Raw genomic sequence first — 13843 nt, 5'->3', positions numbered from 1 at the left:
ATATTTTATTTTACTGCCATTGTCACGCACTGTAACTCACAATCACTCAGTGATGTATTCACCTCCACTCTCTATATCCTTCTGCCAATGTTCAGGTAGCAGCTGAATGTCTCATCTGTAGAACTGTTTTGGTTTTGACTGGAAGAAATTTGTTAGCCATTGGTCAAGAGAAGCTTCATTAGGAAACACTTGCCCCTGAATGTGGTTAGAAAGAGAGCGGAAAAGATGGAAATCTGAGGGGGCAAGGTCAGGACAATACGGTGGATGAGGAAGAGGTTCCCAGCCAAGTTCAGCAATCACACATTTGGTCAATTGCGCTGTATGCGGACGAACGTTATCATGGAGCAGTAAGACAGCAATGGCAAGCCATCTTAGCTGGTCACTATACACAGCAGTGGTAATCGTTACGTTTTTCGGAAGAAGTTCATAGTGAAGAATGCTATCTTTGTTCCACCAAACACACAACATGATTTACCGTGGATGGGCACTATCCTTGGCCTGGGCAGTTGCTTTTTTTTTTATGGGCTTAGCCACTCTTTCTTCTTCATGTCGACATACAGGCACCATTTCTCATCACGAGTGACAATGTTCTAAAGGAATGCTTCGTGCCTATCACAAGCCCACCGGTGCCGGGCAAGCAGTGACGAACAGATGTTTATTCACTGATTTTTGTTACTGTCACTTAGCACATGTGTTACCCTTATACCCAATTTCTGTATCTTACCAATCAAATGCAAATGGCATACAATAGTTGACTGATCACATTCAAAAGCTTGCGCCATTTCCCGTGTTGTTTAACGAGGATTCTCATGAAGCAACTCGTTCAAGTTATTTTCGTCAAAATCTAAAGGTCTTCCAGAATGTGGATCATCAGACAAGTCAAACCGTCCTGCTCAAAAGTGGGAAAATCATTTTTGTCGTGTTCTTTCAGCAATTGCTTCATTCTCGTACACTTCACAAATTGTATTTGCAGCTCCTGCACACTGGATTCTCGATTAAACTCAAAGAGTAAAATGTGTCTGAAATGCTCACTTTTCTCAACTTGACGTTCCGTATCCATTTGTCTGAAATATACACAAATAATATATTCACAGTCAAGAAAACCTGTGTTTCACAACACACAAACTCCAAACTCAGTTAAAACAATGGAATAACAATAAGCAATCCATTCACGCTGCATTGTGCCAACACAAAAGAATACCACACGAACTTACACATCCCAATATATATATATATTCCGAAGAACAAAGGTGAAAGATTACAGCCTAGTCTACTTTGAACCAAGAGCTCATTCTATCATAGATTCTCACAGCAAGCCAATTGTCAACGTAAGTGCCCTTGACTGCCTGTAATAACCTACTCTTAACCAATATCTGCCAGAACAGCTAACATCTTGGTACTCTATCATATTGCCTTCTCCTCATCCTCCTCCTTGTCTTTTACCCTTATCAAGCTCCTGCTGGGTCGGGGCCTTTGTGGCACCACTTCTTCCATTATTCCTCTTCCATCATTTTGTCCCATTCCAGATTTCTTCTTCTTGCACTCCTCTTTATTGAATCGATCCACCTTGTTCTATGTCTCGCTCTCTCTCCCTCAGACTTCATCTCCATTAGATTGATGAAACATAAATGTTACTGTCTTTTCCTCTCATTGCATTTTTCAGTTACTTGACGCATACTGAAAATATAACCTACTCTCCACCATTGATCACTCTCTCTTTTCCAAAATGACTGTGGATACTTTGCTTAGTATACTGATTAATGAAATACCTTGATAGGTGTTGCAATCCTTTCTGTTCCCTTGCTTATAGATAGGTGCAATAACTGCTTTTGACCAATCACATTCCAAGCTAATTCCATTACTCTGTGAAGCCATTTCATCCCTGCCTTCCTACTATATTTCAGATTTCAGGTTTAATTTCATTTATTTATTTATTTATTTAATCCTGCTGTGTTATGACAATGTAGTTTATTTACCATCCTTTATGCTTTTATGAGCTTCATTTCACTGCCTTCGTTGCACTCCTCCTCCCAAACTCCATCCCTAGAATCTACAATGAGTTCACTTGATTTTCTCAATACACTATTCATTTCCCTTTTCTCTCCCTTTCTGAGATTCTTTGTTACTGTCCAGGAAGGTTTCCTGCTACTTGACCTAGCATTTCCAGGTTATTATCAAAATCTTCCTACTGGACGAGTTGGCTGCCCTTAGGGGTACGCGACTGTGAGCTTGCATCCGGGAGATAGCGGGTTCGAATCCCACTGTCGGCAGCCCTGAAGATGGTTTTCCGTGGTTTCACATTTCACACCAGGCAAATGCTGGGGACCTTAATTAAGGCCACGGCCGCTTTCTTCCAACTCCTAGGTCTTTCCTATCCCATCGTCACTATAAGACCTATCTGTGTCGGTGCAAGGTGAAGCCACTAGCAAAAAAATTACCAATGATTTCTTCTTGGATTCTACAATGATTTGTTTTGATCTATTTCATTCTTCTATTTGCAATTCCTTTTTTACATCAGTTCTTGTATGGAGCCATTTTTCTTAACACTTTCTTTTGTTTACAAGCTGCCTTTACCTCATCATTCCACCAAGTTGCTTGCTTTTTACCATCTTTACACACAATTGTTCCTAGGCGTTCCCTTGCTGTTTCTACTGCAGCATTCCTATATGCCACCCATTCTTTTTTTTCTACATCCTGAGTCTGTTGTCTGTCTATTATTATTATTATTAATTTTTTTTTTTTTTACTTTTCATTAATTATATCCATGTAAATCCTGGAGATTTACTACCTTTATCTGTCTGCAGACACTCGTCACTTTCTCTGTCCTAGGTCTAGTGATACTTAGTACACTGCAGATCAGATTGTGGTCTGTTATCATTTAAAATATTCTGAGTTTGGTAATTTCTGTAAAGTAGATTGCTATCTTACTTACACCTAGTCTCAGTGAGAATTTCTCCTCTTACAGTTTAGGCACCCCTGGGGGATTGTGTAGTTCTAGCTGCTTGAGAAGAAGTAGGGCCACGAGACCCACTCCTGTTCCTTAACAACTGGTATCCTACTTCTCAGGATCACTTACTCGGTCACTCAGCCCTTCCCTAAGTATTCAAAAATATTTATGTAATTTTTGACAACTTCTTCTTTTGTTTTATCTATCCTCCGTAGTTTGAACTTTTACAGTCTAAATTTTGAACACCTTAACTCTGCTTTTTGTTTGTAGATTCATTTTTTAATTCCACTGCATGCAATCATTTTAATCTCATTAATTCTGATTTACATCCAGACAGGTGTCAAAGTGTGTAGAGGGATTTCATTTGCAAAGATCAGGCATGAAATTGATGGTATATTCTTCACTAATGACACCTTTATATACTTTGAAATAACTTTATTTATATCTACACTTTGTTCAGTTTTCTCTCAAAGAAATTATTACAATAGTAACAGATTAAACGAACTGAACATCATACTACCAACTGTCTTTTAATAATAATTTACTGATTTAGCTTTCAGTTACTGTTTTTATGTACTTATGTCCCCACATCACTCCCCTCACTCGCAGTGGGTGTCGCTCAATCATGTCTGCAAATTTTGCTGGAAATCTCACCACATATCATGATTTTGTGGTTTTGAGGGGCACTTGGGAATACTTTGTATCATGCTTAACTGGCATCTGATCCAGTAGTTTTGGGTCCTGACAAGTGCACTTTTGTCAGGAAGAAAATAGGCTGGTTTGAGTCTATCAGTAGAAATGTTGATTGGTTTGTCTTTAATCCTCAAGGTGAAAAACTTATGTGAAAGTTGAACCACTTCATAGGGACCTTAATATGTCCACTCTACCCTAACAATTCTGATGAACACATGATTTGAGTACCTCAGTGGAAAGATGGCAGATCCTAACTCGCTGCCTACCGTAACTGTTTTTTTAAGAGAAATACAGTAATTGTACTGCTAAATGGTAACAAGCTGAGATGGGATGTGTCATTTGGTTGTAATATTTAGTGTTTTATTCTGCACAACTACTTGCTGTGTTCTACCCCAGTGGAAGAAGTGGCATATCCCAGCCAGTTTGAGCATGGACTACTCTTTAGTAGAATAGTGAAAGTGAAAAAAGCAATCATGAAAGCCCCAAGAGTAGGTGAAGGATAAACAAAAACTTGTAGAAATAAGAAGGGGGGCGGGGGGGGGGGGGGGTGCAGGGCCAGTGGATTGCACAAGCAAATGTTAAGAAAGAATGGAGTGAACTTGATCTCCTGTTGCCGAATGCCCGAGTTGGTATGTCAGCAGTATGCTGTGTATGGAGTACTACACTATGGGAGACTAAAATAGCCAAAAAGCATACATTTATGGACTGATTGAAAAGTGTACAAAGACGAAGGAGTACACAGAATTCATCCAGACTATTCTAGACTCCCTCATGCTTCTTCTATCAACCATATGGTACCACTTAATATTCCCTACAACCTTCCTTTATATCACATTTAACTATGACTAAAACAGCTTTGTGATCAGTCACTTATACCATCTATCACTTGGTTTCTCTATATAAAGGTCCTATGGTTTTATCAGCAGTACATCTAAAATATTTTTCCCGTCTAGTTGGTTTTGTTTTGCAAGAGCTATGAACTGGAAGAAATGTGAGAATAGACTCTACAGTATCTCTTTTGCCACATTACAAGTTTCAATAACCATACTTTGCAATCATTTGTATAGTATTTGATGACCTTTAAATCGTGCTGTATCTCCTAATTTATTTCAGAACATTCTGTTCTTTACTATTCGAGACGTTCTATTATTTTCACCAATGACTTTCAAAGATATACAAGTTTTTAAAATCAATATACTTTTTCCGTGACCAAGTGAGTTAGCCATGCAGTTAGAGTGCGTAGCTGTGAGCTTGCATTCGGAAGATGATGCGTTAGAATCCCACCATCAGCAGCCCTGAAAATGGTTTTCTGTGGTTTCCCATTTTCACATCAGGCAAATGCTGGGGGCTGTACCTTAATTAAGGCCATGGCCACTACCTTCAAAATCCTAGCCCTTTCGCATCCTTCCTTCACTGAAAACCTTTGATGTGTTAGTGCAGCATTGGACGAAGTTGTATTAACAAAATCATAAACTGAAAATTTCATCTATCCAATTTTATTCAGATGCTCATTCTGAAGTGAAAATAATAAATTACAATAAATTACAAACTTCCTTTCAGGTCAAGTGGAGGTTCCTGTAGCAAATTGTGGAGAGAAATATTATAATGTACACAAAAAATCAACCATGCTTTTATCAGATTACCTTAACTATTGGAAGAATTATATTGACCAAGGATATCCAGATAATATCCCTTGCTTGTATATGAAGGTATGTATACCTGAATTTTATTCACTTTTCCACCAAAATCTGTACATTATTATTATTATTATTATTATTATTATTATTATTATTATTATTATTATTAGTATTATTTATAACATCTTTTTCATTGATGGGCTGCAATCAAAAACAGTGTCAGATAAAGCCAAAATGTTATGTGTGATAATTATTTTATTCATTTAATATCCCTTCAATTGCTTTAGATTTTAGAAGATATTTAGATGTTGTGCTCAAGGCACTAGTGACTCATGAAGTTTGGTGACGTGGATTCACATATTTAATTTTTTAATTTTATAACATTAACACAGCATTTTTCCATGGGTGTTAACTTTTTCTGAGATAAAAAAAACACAAAATCAGATCATTTGGAAAAAAATCAACACTCATCTAAGCCAATAATGTGGAAGTTGCTCTTAAAGCTCTGTAGCAAAAATAAACTTTAGGTTTGAATACTCTACAGATTGGTCCTGAGAAATGTTCAGAAGCAGAAGCAGCTTTTTGAAAGGCTTGATGTTAAATTTTTTCCTAATGGAAGACTTAAAACGTTAGTTTCCTGGGGAACCCTAACACTGTTTTCTGCCATTATAAGATACACGTTTTCACGACTAAACAGAAATCTTCACCATAGGAAAGCATCCTTTTAACTACTAGTTAGAACAGTTTCCTTATAAATATAAGGGTCAAACCTCCCCCACTAACTTTTAAGTGTTAAAAACAAAGATGAATCTTACTACTAGATGGAGTAAACCACATTTTTATTTTTTAAATTTATAATACACTCTGTAGTTTTAAAGTGTTTGTTTTAATCATATAGATGCTATATTCATACCGTACTGTATAAATTGTCAATTTTAGTATTAATGACTGAGAATGACCCTTAAAAGGGTCGAAACTGATCCCGTGATGTATTTAATATAAATATAAACAAACCCAAACCCCGTGGCGCAACAACCCTGAAGGGCCATGGCTTACCAAGTAGCTGCTCAGCTGGAAGGCCTATAGATTATGAGGTGGTGTGTGGTTGGCACGATGAAACCTTTCAAGTGATAAATATCATTATTGATCCGTATTGAAGATACTATATGTAGGATGCTAAATAGTTTATTATGTCACCTATTCACTACATTAGAAATTTTAAACATTTAGGAATTTATCATTATTTCCATATGAGACATGTTTTGCCCTTCCTTGAGGGCATCATCAGTCATAGTACTACCTCAAGGCATAAATCAAGTACCTGATTTGTAATTAAATTGTAAATACTAAGATATAAAATTGACATATTACAGTGGGAAAGTCAAGAGAGAAACAATGTTCAATGATGATGTAGATGACAATATATCAGCTGTTGGCTGTAAATTATCAGTTGTGAAAGATAACAGCATCAGAATGTTAGGGTATGTCCTATAAAGGATGACTTAACATATTAACATAGGGCAGTTTAAGGGAAAGATAAGTGACTTGCTCCAATAGGTAAGACCACAGGGTATTTGACAGACTGTTGAGCATTATTTAGTCGGTAGATTTACTGGCACCTAGAAGAACTCTTGTGGGACTACATTCCGGCACCTCGGTGTCCTAAATTGTGTAAGTAGTTAGTGGGACGTAAAGCAAATAACATTCCGTGTGTGTAGAGGCGTGCTGCTGTGAGCTTGCATCCGGGAGATAGTAGGTTCGAATCCCACTATCGGCAGCCCTGAAAATGGTTTTCCGTGGTTTCCCATTTTCACACCAGGCAAATGCTGGGGCTGTACCTTAATTAAGGCCACGGCCGCTTCCTTCCAACTCCTTGGCCTTTCCCTTCCCATCGTCGCCATAAGACCTATATGTGTCGGTGCGACGTAAAGCCCCTAGCAAAAAAAAAAAAAAAAAGCAAATAACATTATTATTAATAGAATAGTCATACTGGGATAGTTAATTATTTAAAAATGGATATAAATAGATAGGCAATAGAAAACGAAAGGTTTGAGAATAAATCAATGAGATGTACTAACATATGAAGGTTCTTACAATAATAAGTATAAAAGTATAAGGCCTGTCATTTGAAATTTTGAAGAGTGGGTTGCTGGGAGTGAGGTCCTAAAACCCAAAGTACAATTAAGCCTGGTTTTTAACTTCCTCCTCAATATTTAAATTCATGTATTTTTTTGTTTAAATTAAATACTGGTAGGTAAATAGTTATTTACGCTGGGAAGTTTTAAAATGAAAACCCTGTATGATACATATTGCCATCAATTTCATCGGATCCTTTCGGCCTCTCAGATTCAGTCCAGTGATATAAAAATATTATTTTAATTTCAGTTTTTCACTTGAGATCCCCCAACCCCAATTTGAAAGATATTTCTGGTCAAAGAAATTTTGAATTAACTATTGATGTATGAATGTAAAGAAATGTTGATATACACTATAATAATCTTGGTGAGTGATTAAATGTATTTTGAGTGAAAAGAAAACAACAAGAAATAAGACTGGCATGCATTTTGGCATAACAAAGAAAATCACACCAATTTTAAAGTTCAGTGCAGGGTAGGAAACCTGTGAAATTAAGTACTCTCCTTTTTATATAAATCACAAATGAAGGAAATAAAATCCACTTTGGTTACAACTGGTTTGTAAGGATAAGACTGACTTTGGAACTGAATACATGAATTGGTGAACATGTTTAAATATAAATAGGCTTGTTTTGTCAAGAAGACTGATTTTTGGAATTTGCATGAATTTTCAGATGGTGTTTTCAATAGGAAAAGATTTCTTTAGGAGCAAAACATGGATTTGAAAAGATCCAACTTTAGGTATAGGATGTGTGCTGGCATCAATAACTCATTTTTTGATTCTCATGAATAGACTAGTTTTGAAACTATATGACTCAATTATGTGACAAGTAGCACGTGTAATCCTGGTTGTTACCATTGTAACTCCACCTCTGAAAGATTTTATAGTGTATACAACTTAAATTGGTGTTTGATATTGTTTATGGGGCTTTACGTCGCACCGACACAGATAAGTCTTATGGCAGTATTGTTTAATATCATGTTTATGTGTATATATCTGCATACATAGATATATTTATACGGTTATTTAATCATTTCATATTGTCATTTCATTCCATTATATTGTATGGTAAATGTTAATGAGAGCTGAAAAGAAAGGTTTCATACAAGTATTATATTGCAACATACATGCTAAAATTAACGATTTACTTGAGCGCTCACAACAACAGCAAGCGGTATTTACTCACCCTAGACGGAGTCTAGCTTATTTCTGGAATTTCAGGACAGTAGCTAGTCAAGGCCAATGGTTAAGACTTTCCTTGTTCACTTCAGTTTGAATACGGCAACACGCCTGTTAGCGTGGGACGCCATGCAAAAAGCGGGAAAGCTTGACCTATTAAGAAGAAGCTACTAGAATGGAGAATGGATTTGATGGTGGGATTGATTGATGTAGGAGAGGGAGAGTAAACTTCAGTATGATTGGAACATGGGATATATCAACGGAGGAGTCCAGTAAGTTGATAAATACGAGAGACTTAGGCCCCTCGGTCTCAGTTAGCATAAGTATTTCAAGAGTCTCACGTAGTATTGTAACTTAGGTAGAGCCACATGATATCAGATCAGTGGAGAGACTTACTTCTGAATTGTGGTAGCAATGACTTATTGCAGTAATACAGTGGCAGAGCTGTTATACTTTGATTTCTTATACTTTGTACATTAACTCATGGCGAGTTACTTCATTTGACTGCTTGTAGTATTTTCCAGTCCGGAACCGACAAGAGACCTCTTGCATCTCTGTCAGGCATAGATAGATTTTTATATCTAGAGAAAGCATTTTTTTAATTAGGAAAAATTCCAATCTTGGCATTTTCTCCACTCTAAAGTAGCCATGGACTGATATTTGCTGTATAGATATTGATGTAATAGGGAGGGGTAATGTTAGAGAAGACTTCTTTCAACTCTTGATTGACGCATGCAACATGCAGGCCAGTACTAAGATGACGAGATGAGCAGCCCACATGAAGGAAGGCTACAACCATAGAATCAGTCCATATCAGAAGGATGTTCAAATGAACGAGTCTACAATCGGTGAGCATTTGATCAAATTGCAGCAAGCATTCGCAGAGTCAATTGACGTTAATGAGTCACTTTTCAATTAGTACTCTTTCAGTTCCTGGTACAATACCAGCAACCGAGCTCGATAGCTGCAGTCGCTTAAGTGCGGCCAGTGTCCAGTATTCGGAAGATAGTGGGTTCGAACCCCACTGTCAGCAGCCCTGAATATGGTTTTCCATGGTTTCCCATTTTCACATCAGGCAAATTCTGGGGCTGTACCTTAATTAAGGCCACGACCACTTCCTTCCCACTCCTAGCCCCTTTCTGTCCCATTGTCGCCATAAAAAATATCTGTGTCACTGAGACGTAAAGCACCTTGCAAAAAAAAACATTACCAGCATTTCACTTTCACCTAAATAAATTATTTTCTTTGCTTTTTAATTAATTCAGATTACATTAATTATTCTTATTTCCTCAAAATAGTACTTAATGGTTAGTGTCCTTAACCCTACTCCTGGGATTATCTTGTGTCTTTCCTTTTAAATATAAATTTTGTCCTAGGACCTCCAACTCTGGACTGGTGCCCAATCGCCTCACAAGGAAGAACTAATGTTAATTTTGGATGGGTAACCACGGAACTATTTTAATTCAAAGTAATAATTTGAAGAATCAGAATCTATGTTCTATAGTGTGGCGATTTATGGGCACGTCACAATCAGATCTTTCAAGGTAGTAAATGATGTACATATTGTCACTCGTCCGTGGTACAAGAGCTGGTCCACCACTCCATGGCAACAGCATCCCACAAGAGAATATTCACTTCTTTCACAATCTTAACACTTAAACCTCTGAGCCCTTGTTTAATAGTTCAGCCTATAAAATGTTACGACAATACTATAATATAGATGTTGATTCCCATAGGGAACCAGAAATATTTGTCCTGAATGAGTAAATTTATAATACCATACCAGTATAGTTGGTTTGTTATTGGACATTATACATTTTCCAGCCAACTCATTCCTAGTTGCCAGTGTTTCGGGACTGAGTTAGCTGGAAAATTCATAATGTCCAATAACGGACCAACTATATTGGTATTATGACAATACTATACTGGGAAAGTATATTGTGATGCTTTTCTTCCTACCTAACTTTTTTCTTTTTTTCTTAGGATTGGCACTTCACACGGGATTTTCCTCAAGAACAGGTGTACAGAGTTCCACATTACTTTGCATCAGATTGGTTAAATGAATATTTCAGTTCAAAAACAAGTATTCTTGATGACTATAGGTTTATTTATATGGGTCCCAAAGGATCATGGTAAGACATTCTTAAAGTAAAATAGTGTAGAACTATATACACCATAGTGTTTTTGATAAAGATGACTTGTAATTTGTTGATGAATTTCACATAAAGTTTAGCATGTTCTCAGTGTTCTGTGTTACGTACAGATGGTGATTGGTAAATTTTAAAAGATCAGACTGAGTGCTCATATTAACATTACTCTCTGCTTTATGCTTTTATTCTCCTGCAATTGACTAATGACAAAATGAGAAGTACAATGCCTTTCAGAGGTGAATTGCCCAGCCAACAATGGTTTTTGCTACAACCAACCATAGTACATACTTCCACTGAATCAGATAATACTGTATATGCCCATAAATGAAACTACTGGCTTTGTACTGATTCAGTTTCGTATAATTATCATCAAAATAAAATAAGCACATTCCTTGTCATTGGAAAAGTTGAAATTATCATCCTCCTTTTTTAAAATTCTCTGTAGAAATTTTTTATTTGCATGCGTCAGTTGATGTGTTAAATTTGCTTCGAATTCTCCTAAGATATCTTCTTTCAGATTTCTTATATATATGAATTTATTTATTTTGTAGACTTTATTTTTCAGCTTCCTCTGTGAATAAAATTTGTTGTTTTGTTAAGGGACTAATTCACTGAATTAGTGGAGATTTGGGCAATCATGAAGGCATTTCAAAATGCCATAATAAACTCAAGGTGTATAAAGCTCCTGGAAAACATTTATGATCAAGCAACAATGGTGGTCACAATGGATGAAGACCTCATCACCAATAAAATCCCAGTTGGCAAAGGAGTTCGCCAAGGTGACACAATCTCTCCAAAGTGACACAATCTCTCCAAAGCTGTTTACACTTGCCTTGGAAGATGTATTCAAAACTCTTCATTGGGATAATATAGGAATAAAAATCAATGGGTTATATTTGAACCACCTGCATTTTACCGATGACATTGTGCTCATAAGTGAAAATCTAGAAAAGCTAGAAAACATGATCCAAGAATTAAAAACTGCCTTTGCTAAAATTGGTTTGGAAATGAACATTGGTAAAATGAAAATACTAAGCCCAGACAGTCAACCACTTAAAATGGGAAACAAATATATAGAAGCTGTTGATGAGTACATCTATCTTGGACACAAGATAAAATTTGGAAAAGACAACCAACATGCAGAAATTCCTCACAGAATAGGTACAAGTTGGATAGCATTCTGAAAACTTTCATCCTGACCAACAAGGATGTTCCAATTAACCAGTTACTATTTATGGTCTAGAAACAATGACTCTGACTAAGGCAAGTGCTCGCAAGCTTCAGCAAACACAACGAGCCATGGAGTGACAGATGCTAGGGATCAGCCTTAGGGATAAGATCCATTCAGAGAACATCACGAGAAGAACAAATGTAACAGACATCCTGGAGAGAGTAGCAAGACTAAAATGGCAGTGGGTAGGACACATAACTTGACATGACTACAACAGGTGGACCTCTAGAATTGTTCACTGGAGACCATGGGAACACAAGAGAGGCAATGGAAGACCCCAGAAGAAATGTCTCGATGACATAAAGCTGTTGGCTGGAACCCCCCTGTGGGTGGGGGTGGTAGAATAACACCCACACTATCCCCTGCCTGTCGTAAGAGGCGACTAAAAGGGGCCCCAGGGGCTCTGAACTTTGGAGCATGGATTGGCAACCACGGGACCCTTAGCTGAGTCCTGGCATTGCTTCCACTTACTTGTGCCAGTAGCAAAAAAAAAATAGATGGAGCAAGACTAACAAACTTACGGTTTGCAGACGACATTATATTGGTGGCAGAGTCAGCATCAGAGCTAGAACAAATGACAATAGAATTAGACAGCACCAACATATAAGTTGTTGCTATTTTGCTTAACGTCACACCGACACAGATAGGTCTTACGGCGACGATGGGAGAGGAAAGGCCTAGGAATGGGAAGGAAGCGGCTGTGGCCTGAATTAGGGTACAGCCCCAGCATTTGCCTGGTGTGAAAATGGGAAACCACGGAAAAACATTTTCAGGGCTGCCAACAGTGGGGTTGGAACCCACTATCTCCCGAACGAGAGCTCACAGCTGCGCGCCCCTAACCGCAAGGCCAACTTGCCCGGTGACAAATAAGTGGGATTGGCAATGAGCCCAAGGAAAATAAAATTGATGACTAATGCATTGGAAACTCCAATCAGAATCAGAATGGAGAAACACTAGAATACATAGAGGAATATATATATCAAATGGCGAATAGGACAAGCATGGAAGAGGTTCTGGTCCTTAAAGTTCATACTGACTGATAAGACTCAGAAACTTACCCTTAAGGCTGAAATCCTAGGAAAATGTGTGATACCGGTATTACTATATGGATGCCAAATCTGGGCACTAACACTAAAACAAAGGCAAATGATCCAGAGATTCCAGCATAAAATGGTCTCATTGAGAGAAAGAATACGGGACGAAGAAAAACGAAGGAGAACAAGGATGAAAGACGCTCTGACAACAGCTGATCAGCTAAAATGGAAATGGGGAGGACACGTAGCGAGACTGAACCAAAATTGATGGACTCACAAAATGACAATGTGAGATCCCAGAGAAGAAAGGCGGAACGTGGGAAGGCAAAGAACTAATGTTATGGCCACCAAATCAGGAGGGTCAGAGAAATTACACTGTTGCCAAGATTATGCAGCACTTACAACTTTTTATTATAATTTTGGGTCCACCTTATTCAATATACAAAAATTGTTGCGTAGATGTAATTACAACATATATTTTCAATCAGTACTAGTTTCGACGCCCCACTGCATCATCATCAGCTGATAGAAGTTTGTAGAAAAATTGACAATCATATAAGTTTATCAACGTCAAATTCATCACAATTTAAAACCAAATTAACAACATGAAACTGTGTTAAAAATATACTGCCGGGCTGAGTGGCTCAGACGGTTAAGGCGCTGGCCTTTTGACCCCAATTTGGCAGGTTCGATCCTGGCTCAGTCCGGTGCTATTTGAAGGTGCTCAAATACGTCAGCCTCGTGTCGGTAGATTGACTGGCATGTAAAAGAACTCCTGCGGGACTTAGCGTCTCCGAAAACCGTAAAAGAGTAGTTAGTGGGACGTAAAACAAATA

The 13843-nt window shown here is 37.7% G+C and overlaps 1 protein-coding gene across 9 annotated transcripts in view; it reads left to right on the top strand.

The window, feature by feature from the left end:
- Positions 1 to 13843, top strand: part of JMJD4 (jumonji domain containing 4) — a 108015-nt gene that overhangs the window by 25704 nt on the left and 68468 nt on the right. For all 9 annotated transcript variants that reach the window (XR_010859857.2, XR_010859856.2, XM_068227288.1 and 6 more), the window contains 2 exons: positions 5201 to 5349; positions 10576 to 10724. Coding sequence is in view for 7 of the 9 variants with exons in the window: in XM_068227288.1 (XP_068083389.1) it covers positions 5201 to 5349; positions 10576 to 10724 (298 nt within the window). In the remaining 2 variants the exon portion in view is untranslated. The remainder of the gene's footprint in view (positions 1 to 5200; positions 5350 to 10575; positions 10725 to 13843) is intronic.

The sequence above is a fragment of the Anabrus simplex genome, chromosome 4, assembly GCF_040414725.1.
Source record: "Anabrus simplex isolate iqAnaSimp1 chromosome 4, ASM4041472v1, whole genome shotgun sequence".
NCBI lineage: Eukaryota > Metazoa > Arthropoda > Insecta > Orthoptera > Tettigoniidae > Anabrus > Anabrus simplex.
Note: the sequence above shows the minus strand (reverse complement) of the source record. Positions and strands in the feature narration are given on the sequence as shown.